The 22,540-nt window shown below is 35.2% G+C and overlaps 1 protein-coding gene across 2 annotated transcripts in view; it reads left to right on the top strand.

Annotated features, from left to right (window-relative positions):
• Nucleotides 1-22,540, top strand: part of C6H4orf45 (chromosome 6 C4orf45 homolog) — a 154,743-nt gene that overhangs the window by 119,949 nt on the left and 12,254 nt on the right. The window contains exons 4-5 of one of the 2 annotated variants that reach the window (XM_051965745.1): nucleotides 1,332-1,524; nucleotides 4,629-4,812. In XM_051965745.1, coding sequence (XP_051821705.1) covers nucleotides 1,332-1,524; nucleotides 4,629-4,787 — 352 coding nt within the window. In that variant the 3' untranslated portion in view covers nucleotides 4,788-4,812. Of the gene's footprint in view, nucleotides 1-1,331; nucleotides 1,525-4,628; nucleotides 4,813-22,540 lie in introns of those variants that run through there. The other variant, XM_051965744.1, reaches the window with a different exon arrangement.

Genomic DNA, 22,540 nt, shown 5'->3' with positions numbered 1-22,540 from the left:
AACTGGAGCTCAACAACTGGGGGCTAGAAGTCATACTTTTCATCTATCCACAGGAGAAAGAGAAAGAAGAGTTAAGAATTGAGATAAGACTAGGAGGAGAGGTTGAAGCTAAGAAAGAGGGAGTAGGAATGGCAGGGTTGAGGCAAGAAAATTGTAGAGTATCTCTTAGCAATGTTTATTCATACAGACCTCCTGCAAATTGTTGCCTTCGATTCTGAGACTCATAGAACTCATACTCTGGAAAGAGAATTGATGTGAGAAGAGGAAATCTTTTTCTCATACCTTGATATAGATAAAAACAAATGAGTCACTGGAATAATAAAACTCAAGGTTTTCTCCAATGAAGAACAGATTTTCACAATGAAATTTGTAATGACACTCCTAAAACTTGAAGTACTTTGGGTGAGTGTCCATTTTGCCAGTATTTCAATAGATCTGGACCCACTCTCTCTGTCTGGTGTGAGAGGGGACTCCTCAGTGAGGTATTAGCAAGTGAAAGCCAGGCCAGGGAACTTTTGATTAAGGAGTAGCATTGAGTTTTCCAATCACATTAGAAAGCCCAACAAGCTCCTCATTAATGATAGAGAATTTGGACTCTGAGGCCTTTTTGCCCTGAATGACTGGATACAACTCCTTTGGACTTAGAATTTGATGTAAGGAAGGCTGAAGTCATACCATCATAGGCTTTTAGGGGGTTAAGGGTATCTTAGAGAGAACATGATGGAGCCAGCCCTTATATTGGGGAATTTTGGGGGCTGTGGAACCTTGAGAAAAAAAGGAGAGGGATTGTTCCTAAGGTTGAAGCTGAAGCTAGGGTAATTCATAGGTTCACAGATTTAAATCTGGAAGGAACCTCAAAGGTTATACAGTCTAATCTTCCCATTTTACAGATAAGAAAACAAAGCCAGAAAGGGTTGGCTATTTGACCAATCATACAAGTAGGAAGTGTCTAAAGTGAGATATTGGTAGAAAGATTGTGAGAGAGCCTAAACAGAGCCTGAATGCCCAGTATCTGCTTAAAGAAGATGAGAATATAAGCAGCATTAAGAAAGCTTCCTATATCACTTATTCACCTATGACACAAGGTTTAACTGCTCCTGAAGCTCTTTACACTCAATGATCTTATGTAGACTCAACTGCCCAATTCCTTACAATGGTCTTGAAAAAAACAGCCTCACAAATCCTTGGGATGTCACATAATTAAGTTTTCTAAACTTAATGGACTTATTTTGTGTCACAAAAAATACACCGGACTCTGAATTTTGTTACCTAGTGACTATTTCCAAGGCCCCTTTTCTTTCAGAGCTTATCCCTTTCCTTTTTTGTTTTAGGTATCCTAAACCTCAAATTCTAGATCTGCAAGGACCAGGAAGTCGAGCTACTCTTTCCTGGAATATTGGTGACCATGAGAATATCAATGAAAGAAATTCTAAGTGGGCCACCGTCGTCAGGAATCTGAAGAATGCTCCTGTGAGATTTCCTACCTGCCCAAAGCTCCCCAAAGTGACGGAGAAGAGTAGTAGTGTAAGATATTTTCCTTTCTTTATCATTATAAAGTTCTATAGTATTGTAATGCACTGTAGGTGCCCATCACTTCATTCAAACTGCTCTTTGAGTAGTCATAACCTTTATTCATTCCTCATCCTTCCTTGGCTTTGTGTAAATTTTTTTTTTAATTGAGTACTTTCACTTCCAAATTCTCCTCCCTTCATCCCTCCCATTGAGATGGCAAAAAATAAGATGATATCACAAATATAGTCAAGCAAAACAAATTTTCCCATTATCCATGTTCTTAAAAAATTAATATTAAAAAATCTTTAAAAAGATGTGCTTCACTCTGTCTTTTGAGTGTATTAGTTTTTCATCTGAAGCTAAATAGTATTTTTCATCACAGTTTAAAACTGTGGTGAGTCATTGTGATGATGAGAGTGTCTTTCATAAATGACCATCTTTATAATATTGCTGTTAGTGTGTAAACTATTTTTCTGGTTCTGCTCAATTCACTTTGGATCTTCATGTAAGTCTTCTTAGGTTTTTCTGAAACCATCCCCTTCATCATCTCTTATGGCTCAGTAATGGTTGTAATATTCATATACCATAATTTATTTAGCCATTGTCCAATTAGGGAGCATCCCCTTAGTTTACAATTCTTTGCAATGATAAAAAGGGTGGCTATTAATATTTTTGTTTCCTTTTTCTCTTTAATTTCTTCAGGGTATGAATTTAGAAGCAATTTTGCTGACTCAATGGATGTAATAATTTTAATAGTGTTTTTTTTTTGTTTTTGTTTTTGTTTTTTTTTGCTGAGGCAATTGGAGTTAAGTATCTTGCCCAGGGTCACCCAGCTAGGAATTATCACGTGTGTGAGGCTGGATTTGAATTCAGGTCCTCCTGACTTCAGGGCCAGCACTCTATCCATTGCACCATCTAGCTGCCCCAAGTTTAATAATTTTGGGGGCCTACTTCAAAATTGATTTACAGAATGGTTGGACTATTTCCCAGATCTACCAACAGTATCTGAATTAATCTATTTTCCTATAACCCTGAATGTAATGTCTGGGTTAGCTTTCTCGAGGGTCTCTAGACGGGCCCTGGTCTTAGCAGAAGAGTCATCATGAGGAGGGTCAGGGATAGAGTTTGGGATCAGGGATAGAGTCTGGAATTGGAGCTCAAGCACACACACTCTTGAGCCTGCTTATTTCAAGTCCTCTCAGTCCATAAATACCTTAGTACAATTACATCACCACAGCACACTGAGCATGTGCCAACTGTAGAACCATTACATCACTATACTAAGTACTAAGTATATGTGAATTAGAGAACCATTATCTCATCAATCACACTGAGTAAATACCCTGCTATAAGTATCGTTGCTTCAAGTATACTTTTCTCAGAGTTCCCCAATATCTGCGGTCCTCTACACCTGAATTAGTCATTTTCCTTTTATATAGTCTTAATCAATCTGATAGGTTTGAGATAATGGGACCTCAAAGTTGTTTTAATTTGCATTCTCTGATTATTCAGAGTACTTTTTTAGATGACTATTGATTTTATTTCTTCCTTTGAAAACTGTTCATATCCCTTCACTATTTATCAATTGGAAAATGACTTTTATTCTTATAAACTTTGCTCAATTCCTGATATATTTTAGAAATGAGGCTTGTATCAGAGAAACTTCCTGCATAGATTTTCCTCCTAGTTTCTTACTTTCCCCCTAATTTAAGCTACATTGCTATTATTGTGTATAAGTCTTAAACTTTGTCAAAATTATCTAATTTACCTCCTATGTTGTTTGAACATGAGCTGCTCCCCTATCCATAGATCCCACAGGTAAAATTTCCCCTATATTCTCCTTATTTGCTTATGATATCATATACTTACTTTGATCTTATGTTGATATGTAGTATACAGTGTTGCTCTATACCTACTTTTTGCCAAACTTCTTTCCAGTTTTTCCAACAGGTTTTGTCAAATTATGAGTGCTTATCCCAATAGCTGAGATCTTTGACTTTATCAAACACTAATTTACTGTGCTCATTTGCTTCTGTATGTTATGTTCCAATTATAAATCACTCTTATTTTCTTCTCCAGTATAAAACTATTTTTGATGATTATAGCTTTTTACAGAATTTGACACTGTTGATCCATCTGCTTTTCTAAGGTATTCTTTTTTATAATATCATTTCTCCTTCTCAGACATCTTTCTTTTGGGGGGGAGAAGGAGGTACACGCAGCAAGGTACATGCAGTTGGGGTAATTACCATAAAGTCAAAGGGATGGAGGAGGTATAGGGAGACTCAGATGTAGAAGAGATTTTTTTTCTTTGAATCCAAGGCATTCTGAAAGTGGGCCTGGGTAAGAGAGGTCTAATTAAGGATGCAAACAGCTGGGAAGAGGAGCCAACATCCAATAAATTCCCCTTTTAAATTATTTTTTCCTGATAACCAAGTGCTAAGCTCAGTTGTTTTTGTGTTTCTAAGCCCCTGAAAGTATTGTCCATGTCCTGTAAATTTAAGTGACCTGGACTCAAAACCCTTGTATGTCAATTCTTGTTATAATTGTTGTCTCCTTCCTTGATTTCTTTGATGCTGTTTTTTTCTGATTTTCTTTTTACATGTTTAATCAGTTTTTCTTAGCTTTTTTCATTTATTGTGTAGGTGTGTTCTCCAGTCCTAGGTCCCAGAACCACAACATTTCAGATCCAAAAGAGACTTAAGTAGTCATCTATTCCAAACTAGTTTAAATTTTTTTTTCTCATTGTCATACACCTAATAAGTTTTTGCCTGAGGAATCTCAATGTGAAAAAACCCACCTCCTCCTAAAATTAGAAAATTCTAATCCTTGGCAACATTTCCATTTTCCTTTTTGCTACTTTCACTTGCTCTCGGTTTTTCCTTCTAAGGCATACAGAACAAATCTAACCCCTCTTCCACATAATAGCCTTCCGCGTACTTAAAAACTGCCCCCCCCCAATCCCTTTAAATCATCTATTTTCTAGGCTAAATATTCCTGGTTCATTCAGACAATCATCATAAGGCTTGGACTCGAGTTTGTTTTATTTTGGTTTTTATCATTCTGACTGCTCTCCTCCGGGTGTTCTTTAATTAATCTCTGTCTTCCCCAAACAGGAGGTCCTGGATATCAGCTCAAGATCTCAGATGTCACTTGACCAGGAAAGTCTAGAGGAAAAACGTGTATCCCTTCCAGTCCTTGAGGCTGATCCTCCTGGTGCAGACCAAGATCGTACTAACTTTTCTGGGCTTCCATCTCACAATACTTACTCATAATTCTCCCCTCTCTGCCTTAAGATCTTTCATCATAAAATGTTAGGTCTAATTTTTAGGGTTTTTCCAATAATTAACATCGAATAGAAAGTTCTTCACTCAAGTAATGATTTTTTCACTGGGTTGAGTTCAGTTGTTTTGGATTTTTCCTTATCATAGGCAGCTAGGTAACACAGTAGATAGAGAGGGACTCCAGAAGCCCCGAGTTCAAATTTGGCTTCAGACACATACTAGATGTGTGATTTTCTTCATTTGTATATAGGAATCGGAATAGCAGCTGATTCCCAGGTTTGTTATGAGGATAAACTGAGATAATATTTCTAAGACCTTTATAACCTTAAAGTCCAATATGAATGTTAGCTATGATTAGTCTGTTTCATAGATCTACTTTTCTGTTTTTCAGTCAGAACCAAAAAGGCTTGTTTACTGAAATATATGACTGAGGGAGGCTAGGTGGTGCAGTGGACAAAGTGCACAACCTAGAGATAGGAAGATTCGTATTCCTGAATTCAAATCCAGCCTTAGACATTTACTAGTTGTGTGGCCCTGGGCAAGTCCCTTAATACTATTTGTCTCAGTTTACTCATCTGGAAAATGAAATGGCAAGCTATCCCAGTATTTTTGCCAAAAACAAACAAACAAACAAACAAACAAACAAACCCAAATGGAGTCACAGAGAATTGGACAGACTGAAACAACTGAACAACAATATAATCTGAGGCTTAGAAGGTTTATTCTTCCTTTATTCTTGCTCTTTTGCATTATTCTCCTTGATATTCAAGGCTTCTTATTTGTCCACATGAATTTTATTTGTCTAGTTCTGTTAAAGAATCAGCTTTGTTGTTTAGTTGATATAGCAGTATACCTACAAATTTCAGTAGCAAATTAGTATGATGATATAGCAGTATATCTACAAATTTCAGTAGCAAATTAGTATGATCAAACTAAGTACTAAGTTTTCTCCAATTATTTAAATTTTTCTTTTTTTCTTTAAAGAGCATGTTGTCTTTATATTTTAATGTGTATTGGTAAAATATTTCCCATATATTTTATGTCATTATTTTGAATGAAAATTTTCTTCCCTTCAATTTTTCCTAGTTTTATTATTTAGAACTTCTGCTCATTATTATGAATTTACTTTATATCATGCTACATTACTGAAACTTTTATTTTTGTCAAGTATTTTCTTTAATGATTCTTTGAAATTTTCTAATAAACAATCTTTATCTACTACATGTCTACATTGATGCCCTTAATTTATCTGTTTCATTTTATTACTATCATTAGTGTTTCTAAAATTATATCAAATAATAGCAGAGATAATGGAGTTCCTATCTTTTTCTTGTATATGTTGAGAAATTTGCTAGTATTTCCTTATCACAAACAATGCTATCTTTTGACTTTAGATCTGAATGTCAGAGACTTTTTAAAAATTCTGTTAATATAATCATGTGGTTTGGGGTATTTTTATTTTTAATACGATTACTTATGTTAATTTTCTGCCTAACATTGAACCATCCTTCCTTCAATCTTTGCTATCCATCCAATTTAATCATAATGATTTAAAAAATATATTGCTGTAATTTTTTGCTAAGATTTTATTTGAAACTTTTAAATATTCATTAGTGAGATAGGTTTACTTGATGAATAAGATAGCCATTCTAGCTTCTCCATATCTGGAAATTGAAGTCTCCACCAAACGAAATCATGACCCTAAAATTCAGTGAGAAACTGTAGTAAAGAACATATTCCACACCAAAACCACATTAAAAAATTAGCCAGAAACTCAAGCTAGTGTCAGTGCAACCAGAGAAAGGACAAGTGTGACTTGTAAGGCTCTATATCAAGAACTCTCCTGAGAATATCTGCAAAGGTCAGAAAGTCCAGGAAAAAGTAGAAACCTTTCTTGGGAAGAAGTAAGCAATGATCAGTGGGTGCTAACTAATACAATGCCATAAGGCTCAGACATAAATCCTCAGACCCAGACATCTCAGGCTTGGAAATTCTGAGATCTAAGTCTGTTCTAAGAGGGCACTTGTAAAAATTCAATGTTTTGAACCTCAAAGAAACAGAGAATCTAAATTCTAGGAAGCAGGGGCCAAGACCAAACAAGGCCAAGCATTCCAACCAAAAGGGCAGAGACACACGAAACCTTGCCCTGACATCAAGTCCCAGTATAGGATTAGATAGAATATAAGACTCAAAAGCTGGAGAGAGTAATAAACAAAACAAATTACAAACCAGCATAAAAATAATTATAAATTTAATTTTATAATAACTAAAAACAGACTCAACAGGAAAAAATGGACTATTATAGTAGGTGATCAATAAATAATTTTGAATATGAAAACATAATTGATAAAAAATTAGAGCCTAGAAAACAATATAAAATAACATATAAACATATATGTGTATACAATATATATGTATAAATACATGTATTCCTGCACATGTATGTATATATAGCTAACATTTTGAATGGAAAGAACAGCTAAAAGACTATCAAAAGTGAAAGTTAGAAAACTTATCAAGAATAAGCATGACTCTAAGACGAGACATGAGAAACTACTCCTTTGCAGAGGTGGGCATATAGGTATGCCATATTACATATGTTTTCACTTATTATATAAAATGATTCTCTGGGAGTGTTAAGGGAGGAGGAATTCTGGAGAAAATTTTAGTGTTATAAAAAAACTAAGTCATCAATAAGAATGTATTTTTTTAAAAAATCATGAGGAAGAATTGGAAGAGATGAGTAAGGCACTTAGAAAAGAAATAGGTACCCTTACTCAAGAAATGGGATCCCTGAAAACTAGAATAGTCTACCAGAAATAAGTGACTCTGATACAATAAGAAATATTAAGGTAAATAAAAAATTTTAAAATAGACAAAATGAAACAAAATAAACAATAAATTTTAAAAAATTTATCTAGAAAACAGGTAAAAAAGATAATTTAAGAACAATTAGACTCCCTGAAAACCGTGATTAAACGAAATTAAGTCTCTTTGCTTTCTTTTTTCATGGTTTAGGTTTTAGGAATATACTCGTCTCTTAACAGAAGTGTGATATTCTCAAATTTTTAGAATGATGTGTGTAATGTAGGTAGTAATGCATGCACGTCAAAATCTGTACATTTAGAAGTACATAGAGAAGTTTAGTTTGTGTGTGAGAAAGCAGATGTGTGATTTTATCTGTGAATATAGATCTAGAATCTAGAATAGAGAAACTTGCTTTACCAATGCTAATCAGCACCTTCTATGAAATTTAGAGTCTTAAAAAATTGTCTAGGGCACTGAAGAGTAAAGTAGTTTGCCTAACCTGTGTTGTGTATAGCAGAGGCAGAACTTGAATCCAGGTATCTGGACTCTGAAGCTAGTTTCTATCTATTCTATTATTCTGCCTCCAAACAGTTTAGTAACCTTGACGAAAAAGGGCATGGTTACCATTCTGGTTCTGATTCTGGTTCTGGTCCTCTTCTTTCTTCTTCTCTTCTTCCTGCTCCTCCTGCTCCTCCTCCTCCTCCTCCTCTTCCTCCTCCTCCTTTTCATTCTTCTCATTTTCATCTTCAGTTCTTTGTGATAAAGCCATTTTCGAAATGGAGATAAATCCATTTTAAAAAATTGTTTTAGAATTTTGTCAGGAATCTAAGTAAAGCTTATTAACCCAGAGTCTGCAGATTCTATTCTCTTCCCTATGTTGAAAAAGAACACCATCTCCTTTCTCCCTTTTTTTTGGGGGGGGGGCAGTGTTTCTTCCATTTCCCATGATCTTTCAATAAACATCTAACAGATTTTTAAGTCTGCTTCATCTGGACCACTCAGTCAAGCCCACCCTTCCCCAAAAAGTGTCCTGTTGTTGGCAGGAAGTCTGGATACTTTTCACCATAGCTAACTTACCACTCATGTAAGAAGTACATGTGGCTCTTCTTCCTTCCATTCTCTCTCCTGACACCTTCTTCTGTCTCCTCTCTTAAAGGAGATTTGTAAAAGCTATTCTCATATAGCCAATGCAACTGAAGGAAATCTGCAAAACCCCATTCCACTGTTTATTACAAAAGAGGTTGATTAGCATCATATTTGCATTTCCTCACATGCATGGAAACAAGTGCACAATGGAGACCCAAAGGCCACCGATCTTAACAGTGGGAAGATGGGAATGTTTTTCATAGGTATGGGATACTGGATTTTAAGATTTTTGAAGAAAGGCATGCTATTTTAGTTTTTTTTTTTTAAATCCCTTACACATCGTAGGTAGTAAGTACTTATGAATATGAAGACATAAATCTTCAGTAGAATAGAGATGATAAACTGGATTTTATCGGTTTCCCTCATCAACTAGATCAAAAAGTTCAGTCCTCCCAATAATGAAAGGGCCATAATGAGAGGGTCTCTTTTGCTCTGTCGCCTCAGAAAAATTTGCTAGTTCACCAAAGAATTGGCTGTCTTCTGGCATGAGTAATCTAATTCATCTAAGATTTCATCTGTCCCGAAACTCTTAACAAGGGGCCAGTTGGAATAGTCTTTACAATGATTTGACCTTGGGGGCTCACTGGGTAGAAAACAAGGGAGTGCTTGGATAGCTGACATTCCAAAGTAGTCTTAGCTTTGGGATGGAACCAAATCAGATGATTTATTACTATGTGTTATATATGCTTGTCGGACAATTGGGATTAGCTGCTTACTGGTGTAAGCTCTTTTTGTGTAGATCCAAACAATTATAGGTCAAAGGCAGAGTGTTTTCTCAGATACTCCCTTGAAGCATGAAATCTTGTTTTGTGGGGGTGTGTGCATATGTATGCATATGTAATAATTCTATTTTGGCAAGTTTCCTGCTTTTCCGTAGAAAAAATAAAATTTAAATTTAAAAAATATTTGGAGGGTTATACTTATAAAAGTCACATAAAAACAAAAACTGTATACACACACACACACAAACATATATATATTTCCATTTAAAAATCCTTTGACCTTTGTTTCATCAATCCAAGTATCTCTGGAACTTCTAGGGTTGTTACACCCATGACATGGGGCTGCCTCAAAATGAAGTGTTTTGAATTCTTCAGTAGAAAAAAAATCTCTTAAAATTCTATAGTTGTGGATCCTCAAATACTCCTACATTCATAATCTGCCCCCTTCATCTCCCCTCCCCCCCAACGTATCTCATCTTCTCATCCAACCACAGTGGCCTCCTGGCCTTTTCTCAATCCTCATTTTCCTTGATCTTTCCTTCGCATTCCCTTCTCTCTGGGTTCTTTCCTAGTTCTCCTACCCATCTACCTGGTCCTTCTCTGTTTCCTTTACTGGATTCTCTTCCAGATCACATCTTCTAACTACATGTCCCTCAGGGTTCTGTCCTGGATTCTCTCCTCTTGTCCCTCTATACCACTTCATTTTGTGATCATCATTTCCCATAGGCTTAATTACTACTTCTATGCTGTTGATTCACAAATCTACCTTCACTACCTCAATCTCTTTGCTGACCTCTGATCTTGTATCTCTAACTGCCTTTGTCAAACTACATCTCTAATAGACAGCTTGAACTCAATATGTCCACAGCAAAACTCATCTTTCAAACCTCAGTCCTTCCTCTCTTCCAAGTAAATTCCCTATTACTGTAGAAGGTGAAATGATCCTCCCAGTCCTTCAGGGTTACAACCTAAGAACCAGCCTGGATTCCACACTTTGTCTCACCCCCAAATCCAAACTGTTGCCAAGGCTTGAAATTACATCTTCGTAAAAGTTTTCCAAGATGCTCCATTTTCTTTTTTAAGAGCCTACACCACTAATGTAAGACCTCTTCAAGTCTAGATTATCTCAATAACCTGGTGGATTTGCCTGCCTCACCTTATTCCAATCCAATTCATTCTTCATTCAGTTAACAAAATGATTTTCCTAAAATACAGGTCCACCTATGTGGTACCCTTCCTCCCCCCATTCAAACTATAGTGCCTTCCTGTCACCTCTCAGATCAAATACAAAATGCTCTTTATAACCTAGTTTCCTTCTACCTTTCCAATCTTATCACGCCTTCCTGACATGTTTTTTGAACCACTGACAACGAACTCCTTGCTGTTTCATGAAGATAAGGCTCTCTCTGTCTGTGGCTATTTTCCATACTTGGAATATTATTCTTCTGCTGCTCTTAACTACTGATCTCCTTGGCTTTCTTTAAGTTCTAACTAAAATCCTACCTTCTATAGGAAGCCTTTTCCAATATTTAATTCAAGTGCCTTTCTTTTGCTATTTCCTATTTACCCTATATTAATAGTTCTATTTTGGTAAGCTTCCTTTTCCAAGGAGAAAATAATTTTTAAATTAAAAAAATATTTGGAGGGATACACTTATAAATAAAGGTCACATAAAGATCAAAACAACTTTTTTTATTTAAAAATTTTTTGACATTCATCTCATGAAGTTCCAGAGATATTTGGACTGATGAAACAAATGTCAAAAAAAAATTAAAATAAAAGATACTGAGATGAGACTATCTCAAAATGAAGTTTTATTAAAGATTCCACCTCATTAGACTGTAAGCTTCCTGGGGACAGGAATTGTATTATTTTTAATCCCTATTGTTTAGCATAGTGCTTGACACATAGTAGATATTTATATCCTAATACCTGTTAAGTATATTAATTTCTGGGTATATAATTTTCTGGGTAATAAATTTCTGAAATTGCTTCTAATTTATCTTTACATAGGTTTTTGAATAATGATACATTGTGATTTATCTACTTTTAAGAGGAAAAAAGTCAAAGTCTCCAACCAGTATAGTGTTATTTGTCCATTTACTCCTGTAATTCAAAATTTTTCCTTTAATTTTTCTTTAAGAATTTTTTCCTTTAAGAATCTAGATGCTATGCCATTTGATGAATATATGTTTAGTATTGATATTCATTGTCTGTGGTACTTTTTAGCAAAATGTAGATTCTTTGATTGTGCCTTTTAATTAGGTCTATTTTTGCTTTTGCTTTGTCTGAGATTATGAAATATTGATTTGTCTGAGATCTGCCTTTTTAAAAAACTTCAACAAAAGAATAATAGATTACACTAACTGCTCCTTATTTTAATTCACTGCTTATCTTTCTGTTTTCAAACATGTCTCTTGTAAACAATATATTATTGGATTCTGGTTTCCAATCCATTCTATCTGCTTCTGTTTTATGGGTGAGTTCATCACATTCATATTTATTTTTATGATTATTGTTTATTTCCCTCAATATTCTTTTAAAATTTATCTTCCTCTCTATTTTTACCCTGTCCCTCCTCAAAACTCTGTTTTGCTTCAGACCACTGCATCTCTTAATCTGCCCTCCCTATCATCATTATCTCATCACTCCCCTACCCTGACTTATTACCCTTCCCTTCTTGTTTTCCTGATGAGTAAAATAGATTTCTATATGCAGTTAAGTCTCTATGTGTGTATGTGTGTGAGAGTTTCAAACATTGTCCTGTATTCCCCTCCCCATTTTTCTATCTATTGTAAGTTCCTTCTTAGGAGACTTTTATGTGAAATTCCTCCATTCTTCTTCTTCCTTCCCCTTTCTCCCATTGCACCCCTCTTTCTGAGTCCTTTATTTTTGAGGGGAGATAATTTTAAAACAGTTGATTCACACTCATGCCTCTCTTTATGTAGATTCTTCTAATTATGCTAATAATAATAAAGTTCTTAGGAATTATATGTATCATCTTCCCACATTTGAACATAAATACTTTAACCTTACTCAGTCCCTTATGATTTCTTTTTCATATTTTTATGCTTCTCTTAAGTCTTGTGTTGAATGGCAGATTTTCTATTTAGTTCTGGTCTTTTCCTCAGGAATGCTTGAAAGTCCTTTTTTTTTTTTCATTAAATATTCCTTTTCTTTCCTCAATCCCCAAAGGATTATACTCAGTTTTGCTAGGTAGGTTACCCTTGGTTGTAATCCTAGTTTCTTTGCATTCTGATATTATATTTTGAGCCTTCCACACCATTATTATGAAAATGCTAAATCTTGTGAGATCCATAGTATCTGCATTTTCTTTCTGGCTGTTTTTTCCTCAACCTGGGAATTTAGTTATAATAATCCTATTTCATTTTGGGATACCTTGCAGGTTATTGGTAAATTTTTTATTTCTCTGGGAGATTTCCTTTATAATTTTTAAAAATATGATGTCCAGGCACTTTTTTTGACCATGGTTCTAGAGTAGTCCAATAATTCTTAAATTACCTCTCCTTGATCTATTTTCTAGGTCACTTATTTTTCTGATATTTTCTATTTTCTTATGATTTTCCATTTTTTATTTTATTTTATTGTTTCTTGATATCTCATGGAGTTACTGGCTTCTAGTTGCCCAGTTCTGATTTTTAAGAAATTATTCTCTTTACTGAGTTTTTGTGCCTATTTTTCCATTTGTACAATTTTGCTTTTTAAAATAATTATTTTCTTCAGCATTTTTGTGCCTTTTTTTAACCAAGCTGTTGATTCTCTTTTCATAAGTTTTTTATATTACTAACATTTTCCATCCAAAATTTTCTCTAACACTTTTATCTCTCCTTTTAAAAAATCTTCAAGAAATTCTTGTTGCCCTGATGTTCAATTTGCATGTTTTTCTTTGGGACTTTGCTTTTAGCTATTTTCATGTTGTCTTCTGAATTTGAATCTTAAGCTTCCCTGTCCTTCACTTTGTGTTCTGAGTTTGCATCATGATTTTCTTGGTCATCTTAGTAATCCCTTTTTTGTTGTTTACTAATTTTTCTCATCTATTTCTTGACTTTTAACTTTATGTAAACATTGAGCTTTGGTTCCCAGGGAAGGGTAGGTACTTTCCCAAATTTCAGGCTTTTCTTTGTGTTGCTCTTTTCAGAGCTAGTTCTGGGAATTTGTAAGTTTTTTTTTTTTTTTTTTTACCCTGGAAAGACCCTTGTTTCCCTGTATCTGTGATAATGCTCCCATTTGCCTTGGAACTTCATCACAGAAGCACATATGGGCAAGGTCCTGGGCTCAGTGTTAGTTCAGTCACCTGTAATCTCTACCTGATCAGTTGCCCAATCTCTTTTCTGTCTGTGTGCTAAAAACTTCCCACACTGCTGTTATTGCTGCACCATGTATAACTGAGCCAGCCTTTATATCCTATTATCATAGATCTCTTCTGATAACCTCCTAAATTCTCTTGGGCATGAAAACTGTCTCACCCTAATCTTTTGTTAATCCTGCCTCTCAAAAATTGGTTTGATATTATATTTTAAAGTTGTTTGGAGGAAGAGTTTGGCTGGCATGTTGTCTATCCTGTCAACTTTTCTCCCTCAAATTTCTAGCATCAAAAAGGGAAAAATATAAACTACAAATGATGAGGAAATAAAGGAATTAGAACCTATTTGTTAACAAAAATGATTACTTAAAACAAAATTTACAAAATATAGAATACCTAGATTAACAAAACAAGAAAAAGAATATTTAAATAACCAAATTTCAGGAAAAGAAATTAAAGAAGCCATAAGTAAACTCCCAAAGAAAAAGACCCTTGAACCATATGGATTTACAAGTAAATTAATCATACAAAAGTATAATTCCATTATTAAAATGTATACCAAAAAATGATGGGTCCTATCAATTCCTTGTATGATACAAATTTACTTATGATACTTAAATGAGGACACATCAAAAAAGAGAGAGAAAGGCACAGACAAAAATATCTAAGAAAACTTTGTATCAATTCATACATCTTCCCGGGTTTTTCTGAAATCATCCCCTTTATTATTTCTTTTTAAAAAATTTTTTCCCTTTATTATTTCTTATAGCATGACATAGTATTCCATCATATTTATACCTTAACTTGTTTGGCCATTTTCTCTCTCAGGTTCTAATTTTTTGACAACACAAAAAGTCCTGCAGATAAGGTTTTTTTCCCTCTTTTTCTGATCTCTATAAGGTATAGACCTATTAGGGATATCACTGGATCAAAGGATATATAGAGTTTAATAGTTTGGGGGCATAGTTCTAAATTTTCCAATTTAACTGAACCAATTCAGAGCTCTACCACAACAGTACATTAGTATACCTATTCCCACAATCCCATCTAGAACCTGTTATTTTTATTTTATGTAATATTATCAATCTGAGAGGTATGAGATAGACCTTCAAGAGTCATTTAAATTTGCATTTCTCTAATAATGATTCAGAATGTATTTTCATATAATTATCGAAAGCTTTGATTTCTTCTTCTGGAAAAAAAAAACCTAGCTATTCATATCTTTTGGCCATTTATCAGTTTGAGAATGGCTGTTATTCTTGTAAATTCAACTCAGTTCCCTGTATATTTTAGAAATGAACTTTTATCAAAGAACTCAATGAATGGATTTCCCCTCACCCCAGTTTTTAGCTTTTCTTCTAAATTTAGCTGCATTGATTTTGTATAAAACCTTTTTGATTTTATGTAATCAAAATTAATCACTTTAGTTCATGTTAGAACTTCTCTATATGTTAGTTGGTCCTGAAATCCTCCCCTATCCAAAGATCTAAAAGTTAATTTCTTCTATACTTTTAACTTCTTTATGATATCACCCCATTTTGAGCTTATCTTAGTATATAGTATGAGATATGTTGGTATATGCCTAATTTTTGCTAGACTTAAATTTTTAAATTGAAACTCTTGTATTAGACACATTCCCTATGCACTTCTGAAGAGAACAATAGGGCTTGTATATGTCTTACTCTGTTTTATCTGGGATCCATTATTGAGTCCTATATTCTTCAAGGTTCACCAATGCGTTTGCACTCAGGAACTGCAAACTTTCTGCAAGTTCTAAAAGTTCTGATCTAGGATACAGGCACAATCCAATCACTATTCTCATATACTTTCTAAGCTCCTGACTCTTATTTATGTTTAGGCAACAGAATCACAGATTTGCCCCTTGGGAGTTCCAATAGAATAGATATTTGCTAGCTACATCCCCAATCAACTTGGAAAGCTCAACAGGTTTAGAGTAACAGAGTTATAGGTCTATTTGTGGTCTTATAACCTTTGCATTGATTACATATGCTTGTCCTGCTTCCTCTTGTAGAATTAGGGGCACAGAGTTCCTGGATCACCCCTGGATTGTGCCTGTCTAAAAAGTTAAATCCAAATTTTTACATTGGGCTCCAGTTGACAAGGGGCAGATCCACATCTGTCCCCCAATTTCTGCCCTGATCACTTGCCTATGGGCCAAATTCTTTATTTGGGGCTGGGAAAATGACTCATTTGTAGTTTTTTCTTAGATTTTCTGGTCACAATTTGATCTGGTGGTGTTCTTAGATTTTGTTCAAATAATTATGGGGAAAGCTGAGCTGTACCTCTTCCTCTAATTGGAGTGTCTTTACTAGTCTTCCTGCTTTCTTTATAAAAAAAATAGTATTTTCTTTTTTTCCTAGTTATGTGTCAAAATTTTTAGCATTTGTTTTTACAAGATTTTAAAGTCTATATTTTTTCTCCCTCTCTTCTTCCTTTCCTTCCCCTTTTCTGAAGATGGTTGGTGGTTTCATACAGTTTATACATATGCTATCATGTAAGACATATTTCCATATTAGTCATAGATGTGAAAGAAGAAATAGATCAAAAGAAAAAAAAAAAAAACATGAGAAAGAATAAAGTTAAATGAAAAAACTGCTTCGATCTGCAGCCTAAGTCCATTAGTTCCTTATCTGATCATAGTGCTTTCTTTCATGAGTTGTTTTTTTTTTTTTTACTTCTCTGGGATCACTGTGTTGATGAGAAGAGCTGAGTCAATCAAAGTTGAACATCAAATAATGTTGTTGATACTGTGTACAATGTTTTCCTGGGTCTGCTCATTTCACTTTGCATGAATTTGTACAAGTCTTTCCAGATTTTGCTAAAATGGGCCTGTTTATCATTTCTTGTTACACAGTAGTGTTATATTATATTTATAAATCACAGCTAGTTCAGCCATTTCCCAACTGATAGGAATTCCCTCAATTTCCAATGTTTTGTTAATACGAAAAGGGCTGCTAAGAATAATTTTGCATATGTAGGTCCTTTTCCCTTTTAAAAAATTATCTCTTTAGGATACAGACCTAGTAGTGGTATCACTAGGTCAAAGGATACACAGTTTTTTTTTAGCCCTTTGGTCATAGTTCCACATGGTTTTCCAGAATGGTTGGATCTGTTCACAGCTCATCACAAAGGTTTGGAATGATAAAAGAAATCTAAAGATAATTGGAATAACAGGCAGGTTTGGCGTTAAAGTACAAAATGAAGACTAATTATGGAGAAGACTAATGAAGACTCACTGGTCATAATAAATACTCTTTTTCAATAATCCAAAAGGTGACTTCACCAGATAGTCAATATATAAATCAGATTCATTATATACTTTGCAGTCAGAGGTGAAGAAGTTCTATACGTTTAGTTAAAAGAAAATCTGGGGAAAAAAAAAAAAGACTTGGACTTGGTTCTTTTCAACAATGAGATAGATGATTCAAAGCAATTCCAATAGACTTGTTATGGAAACTATTAGGCCATATAAATATGAGATAAGCAAAATCCCTTATGCATATGAATTGGAAATGGTGAATACATTTAAGGGATTAGATCTGGTAGATTGTCTAAAGAACTAAAGTATACAAGAGGCAGCAACCAAAAACATTCCAAAGAAAAAGAAAAAAAATTCTGTCTGATAAGGCTTTTATAAGTAGGTGAGGAAAGTAGGAAAGCAAAAGGTAAAGGAGAAAGGGAAAGATAATATCTAACTGAATATAGAATTCCAGAGAATAGCAAGGATAGATAAGATTTTCTTAAATGAGCAATGCAAAAATGTTTTAGAAAATAATAGAATGGGAAAGATGAGATCTCTTCAAGAAAATTAGAGATATCAAAGGAAAGTTTCATGTGAAAAATGGGCATGATAAAAAAAATGGTAAGGACTTAACAGAAGCAAAAGAGATTAAGAGATGGCCAGAATATAAAAGAGAACTATAGAAAAAAACTTTTAATATCACTGATAACCACAATAGTGTATTTACTGATTTAGAGTTAGACATCTTAGAGAATGGAATCAAGGAGTCTTAAGAAGCATTGCTTAGTGTTATAAGGTTAGTGTAGGTGAAGCAATTCCAGCTGAGTATTTAAAATCTTAAATGATGATGATATTAAAGTGGAAAGTATTGAATTCAATGTGCCAGCAAATTTGGAAAATTTGGCCACTGGATTGGAATAATCAGTTTAAATTCCAATCCAAAAAAGGGGCAGTAGCATGGAGTGTTCAAATTACCAAATAGTTGTGCTCATTTCACATGCTAGCAAGGTTATGCTAAAAAGATTCTGCAAGTTAGGCTTCAGCTGTGTGTGAATCAAGAGTTATCAGACAAGCAGGCTGGCTTTAAAAGAGCCACAGGAACTAGAGACCAAACTGTCACCATTTGTTGGATTATGGAGAAAGCAAGGGAGTTCCAGAGAAATATCTATCAAAGCCTCTGACTATGTGGATCTCCACATAATGTGGCAAGTCTTCAAAGAGATGGCAGTACCAGATCATTTTGTTTGTCTCCTGAGAAACCACTGTTAGAACAACAGCTTGGTTTAAGATTGGAAAGAGTATGACAAGGTTATATAGTATCACTTTAACTTATATGAGCAGAATACATTGTACAGAATGCAAAGCTGGACAAATTAAAAAGCAGAATTAAGTTGCTGGGGAAAACATCAACAATCTTGGATATACAGACTATTTTATAATGATAAAAAAGAAGAATTAAGAAATCTCTTGTTGCGGGTAAAAGAGGAAAATGGCTTGAAACTTAACATAAAAAAAGATCTTGATAACTGGCCCCATTTCTTCTTGGCTTCTTAGAGAAGCAGTGTCAAATTTTTTATTCTTGGGCTTAAAGATCACTGCAGACAGCAACTGCAGCCATAAAATCAAGAGACGTGTTCCTTGGAAGGAAAACTATGGCAAATCTGGACAGCTTGCAGGGGTCCTCAAACTTTTTAAATAGGGGGCCAGTTCACTGTCCCTCAGACTGTTGGAGGGCCAGATTATAGTAAAAACAAAAACTTTGTTTTGTGGGCCTTTAAATAAGGAAACTTCACAGCCCTGGGTGAGGGGAATAAACGTCCTCAGCTGCCACATCTGGCCCGTGGGCCATAGTTTGAGGACCCCTGTAGGGAAAAGCAGAGATATCACCCTCATTGACAAAATTCTGCATAGCCAAAGCCATAGCTTTTCTAGTAGCAGTATATATCTATGAGAGCTGAATATAAGGAAAGTTAAGTGCCACAGAAGTGACTCTTGAATTGTAGTGCTGGAAAAATTTTCTTAAAAAAAGTTAATTCAAACTATTTGCTGAAAGTTCAAATACTGAAACTGAAGATTTAGTACTTTGCTTATAAAATGAGAAGACAGGACTCACTGGAAAAGATCCTGATGTTGGTAAAGATTGAAGGCAAAAGGAAAAGGGGATGGTAGAGGATGGGATTTATAAGTAGTCATGGAAACAATGAACATGAGCTTGGACAGACTTTGGGTGGTGGTGGAGCATAGAAAGGCCGGGTGTGCTATGGTCCATGGGATCACAGTCAGATAAGACTGAGCAACAACAGTAACCCACCTGTCATTTGTCCTGTTCCTGTACCTTGTGCCAGTCATCGATCCCAAATCCACTAATCAGGTCTGACGTATAACCAGCAGAATTTCTGTGTCAGAGAGGACACCATTAACAGAGAATACATCCACTCCTACAGGGGCTTGCTAAAAGACATGAACCCCCCCAAAATTGTTTGGACAATTCAGAGTTTCAGTACCTGGCATAACAGGTGCTTATTAAATACTTAAAAATGCCTTTTCAGCATCTAATGAAATGCTATATATTTTTAAATGGTTTAAGTGTTTACTTCCTAGGAAAGCACAGTAGCAGTTATATTTCTAAATCCTATTTTCAATCTGTTTATGCAAGTTTGTGAGAGCTTTTTGAGTTGATCATTTCTTTTGATGTTAGGAAATAAATAGCTGTACTATACCTAATTCATTGACTACCTTCTCACTCCCTGCTTTTTAGAAAGATGGTGCCAAACAAGAGCCAAACTGAGAGAAAAAGAATCTGGCTCTTTATTTAAGTAGTCCCTCAGAAGTGAACCCGAGCACCACCTAGATAAATCCAGAGTAGAGCTCTAGTCCCTTTTTGGAGAGGAACAGGACTCCATATCCCAGCCTCTTTATACTCAGCACCAATCTGTGGTTGTTAGAAATCTAAAGGCTACTAAGACTGGAAACTTAGGATTTCAGTTCTAATTCCAAAATTATTAATGACTTTGGAGAGTCATTTACCATCTTTGGGATTCAGTTTTTATTCGTACAATGAAGGGGGATGGGAATGTTGGAACTGATATGAGTAATTACACATTAGTTGTACTACAGAAACATGCAATAGAAAAGAGATCTATGTTAACTATGAGCTCAGATCTCATTTTAATTCAGTTAAATTCCAATTGTGTGGCAGTCCCTATTTGCCATTTCTACCAGCAGTACTTGATTATCAGGGAATATTAAATTCCTTTAATGTTTTCCATCATTTTTCCTTCACTCAACTTCACTCCAATCTTCTGAATGTCTTTATAACATCTTAAACTCCTTTTTAGTCTCAGAAGAGATGGTTCTCCTCCTTGCTCTAAAGCGATCTATGGCTCTCCCATTGGCTCATCCCTTTTATGATATTGTTCCATCAATCAGACTTTTTCTTTCAAACATTCTCTCTCTCTCTCTCCCCCCCTCCACCCTCCCTCTTTTCTTTTCCTCCCCCCCCCTCAAAATCATAGCATTTGAGAATTGAAAGGGATCTTATTGGTCTAATCTAACCCATACAAGGAAGGAGTCCTTAGTATAACATATGTGACAATCACCTTAGCTTAAAAACCACCAAGGCATCTCTGAAGGCAGTCTATACCACCTTTGAATAGCCTTCATTGTTAGTGTTTCTTGTAATTAAGCCTACATTTTTTTCTCTATAACTTTTCACTTACTGCTTTGGGTCCAACAAGACTAATGTAATTCACTCTTTATGTAGCAGCACTTCAAATACTTGAAGATGGATATCACTACCACCTTAACCCTCCTTACCACCCCTACCACCTTAACCCTCCTTACCACCCCAACCCTCCTTACCTCTCTTCTCCACCAACTCTTCTCCAGATCTTTAAACATCCTTTGTTGTTTTAATGGATGCTTATATATCATAAAATCACTGTTCACTATGCCATTTGGCCTGCTTTAGAAACTCACCAAGAGTTCCTTCTGGTCTCTTTTTCATCTTATATCATTCTTCTGCCATTATCTTCTACCCTGGCTCATATAAAGGGGTGAGCCCTTCTTTTTGTCAAGGCTCATCTCTCTGCACATACAAGCGGCTCTATTCCATCCTGCCTTCTACAGCAGTCTACAATCTCTATCATTTCCTTGTTCTGTCTATTGACTTTCTCTGCTTCATACAAATAGGTTTTCCTCGTCCTCAAAAACCCCTTACTTGATCCATTCATCCCATCTATGATCCCCTTTTTGTGGCTAAATGTCTTGAGAATGCTATCTACAATCAGTGCCTCCACTTTGTTCTTCCCATCTTCTCCTCTCTAGACCTCCACCTTAACATTCAAATGAAAGGCTCTCTCCAAAGTTACCAGTAAGTTTTATATTAAGGAATCAAATGGCTATCCTCAATGGCTATCCTCAATTCTCATTCTTGACTTTTCTTCTTCTCTCATCCTTCTTTCTATAGACACTACCAATCACCTTTATTTAGCTTTTCATAACACCACATAACACCTGATTCTCCTGCTAATAGACCGCTACCTTTTTCTTTTTCTGGATCTTTATCCAATTCACAACTACCTCCTCCTCAATGAGTCCTAAGATGGTGGTAGACTTCAGAGCTGTCTTTCCTCCACTCATCTGTGAGCTTTAATGTGTCTGACCCCCTAATCCCTTGGTGTCTGTGACATTGAACTCCCACAGTTCTCCTACTGATCATTTCCTTTCTGCAATTCATTCTCCCCCTCAAAATGCTGTCCTAGTGTACTCTCTTCTTACAGTTCCCTTAATGATCTCATCCAATCCCTTGGGTTCTACTGTTACCCCTCTATGGATGGCTTTCAGATGTCAAGAGGTTTAGCCCTAATTTCTTCTATTTTCTCCAGTTCATCATCTTGAAATGCCTGCTGGATAAGCCCACCAGGATGTTTTCTGAAGGTCTCAAAAGCAAGATTTTAAAGCAGAGCCACCTTCCTCCATATCTCTCAACCCTCATTTCTGTTAATGACACTTTTATCCTAACCTAAGAATCTTGGACTCTTCTGTCACATCTACCATGGTCTGTCAGTATTCTTTGGTTTCTACTTCTTCAGTTTAGACCCTTTTCTTTCATGATGTAAACCAGGAGTTCTTAATCCCAGCATCTGTGGGTTTTTTTTTTAATAATTGCATTTTATTTTGATTTCATTTCAGGATAATTGTTTCCTTTGGAATCCTATGTAGTTTCCCCCCCGAATTTATGATTCAGAGAAAAGTTTGATAGGATTCACCTGATGGCCAAAGGATATCATGAAAAAGCTAATAATCACCAACCTAGATATAGGTTGTATAGTATAATGTAGGACAGTATATAGTAATATTCTAACTTTTCTTTCTGTCTCCAGTCTTCAATCTTCTCTCTTCTTCAAATTCTTTCATGTCATTCGCCCTACCAATTGTCCTAATGCAATCTCTATGATGCTATCATTTTTAGAAAACTTTG

Source organism: Antechinus flavipes, chromosome 6 (assembly GCF_016432865.1).
Source record: "Antechinus flavipes isolate AdamAnt ecotype Samford, QLD, Australia chromosome 6, AdamAnt_v2, whole genome shotgun sequence".
In the NCBI taxonomy this organism is placed as follows: Eukaryota; Metazoa; Chordata; class Mammalia; order Dasyuromorphia; family Dasyuridae; genus Antechinus; species Antechinus flavipes.
This window is presented reverse-complemented; position numbering and strand designations above follow the sequence as displayed.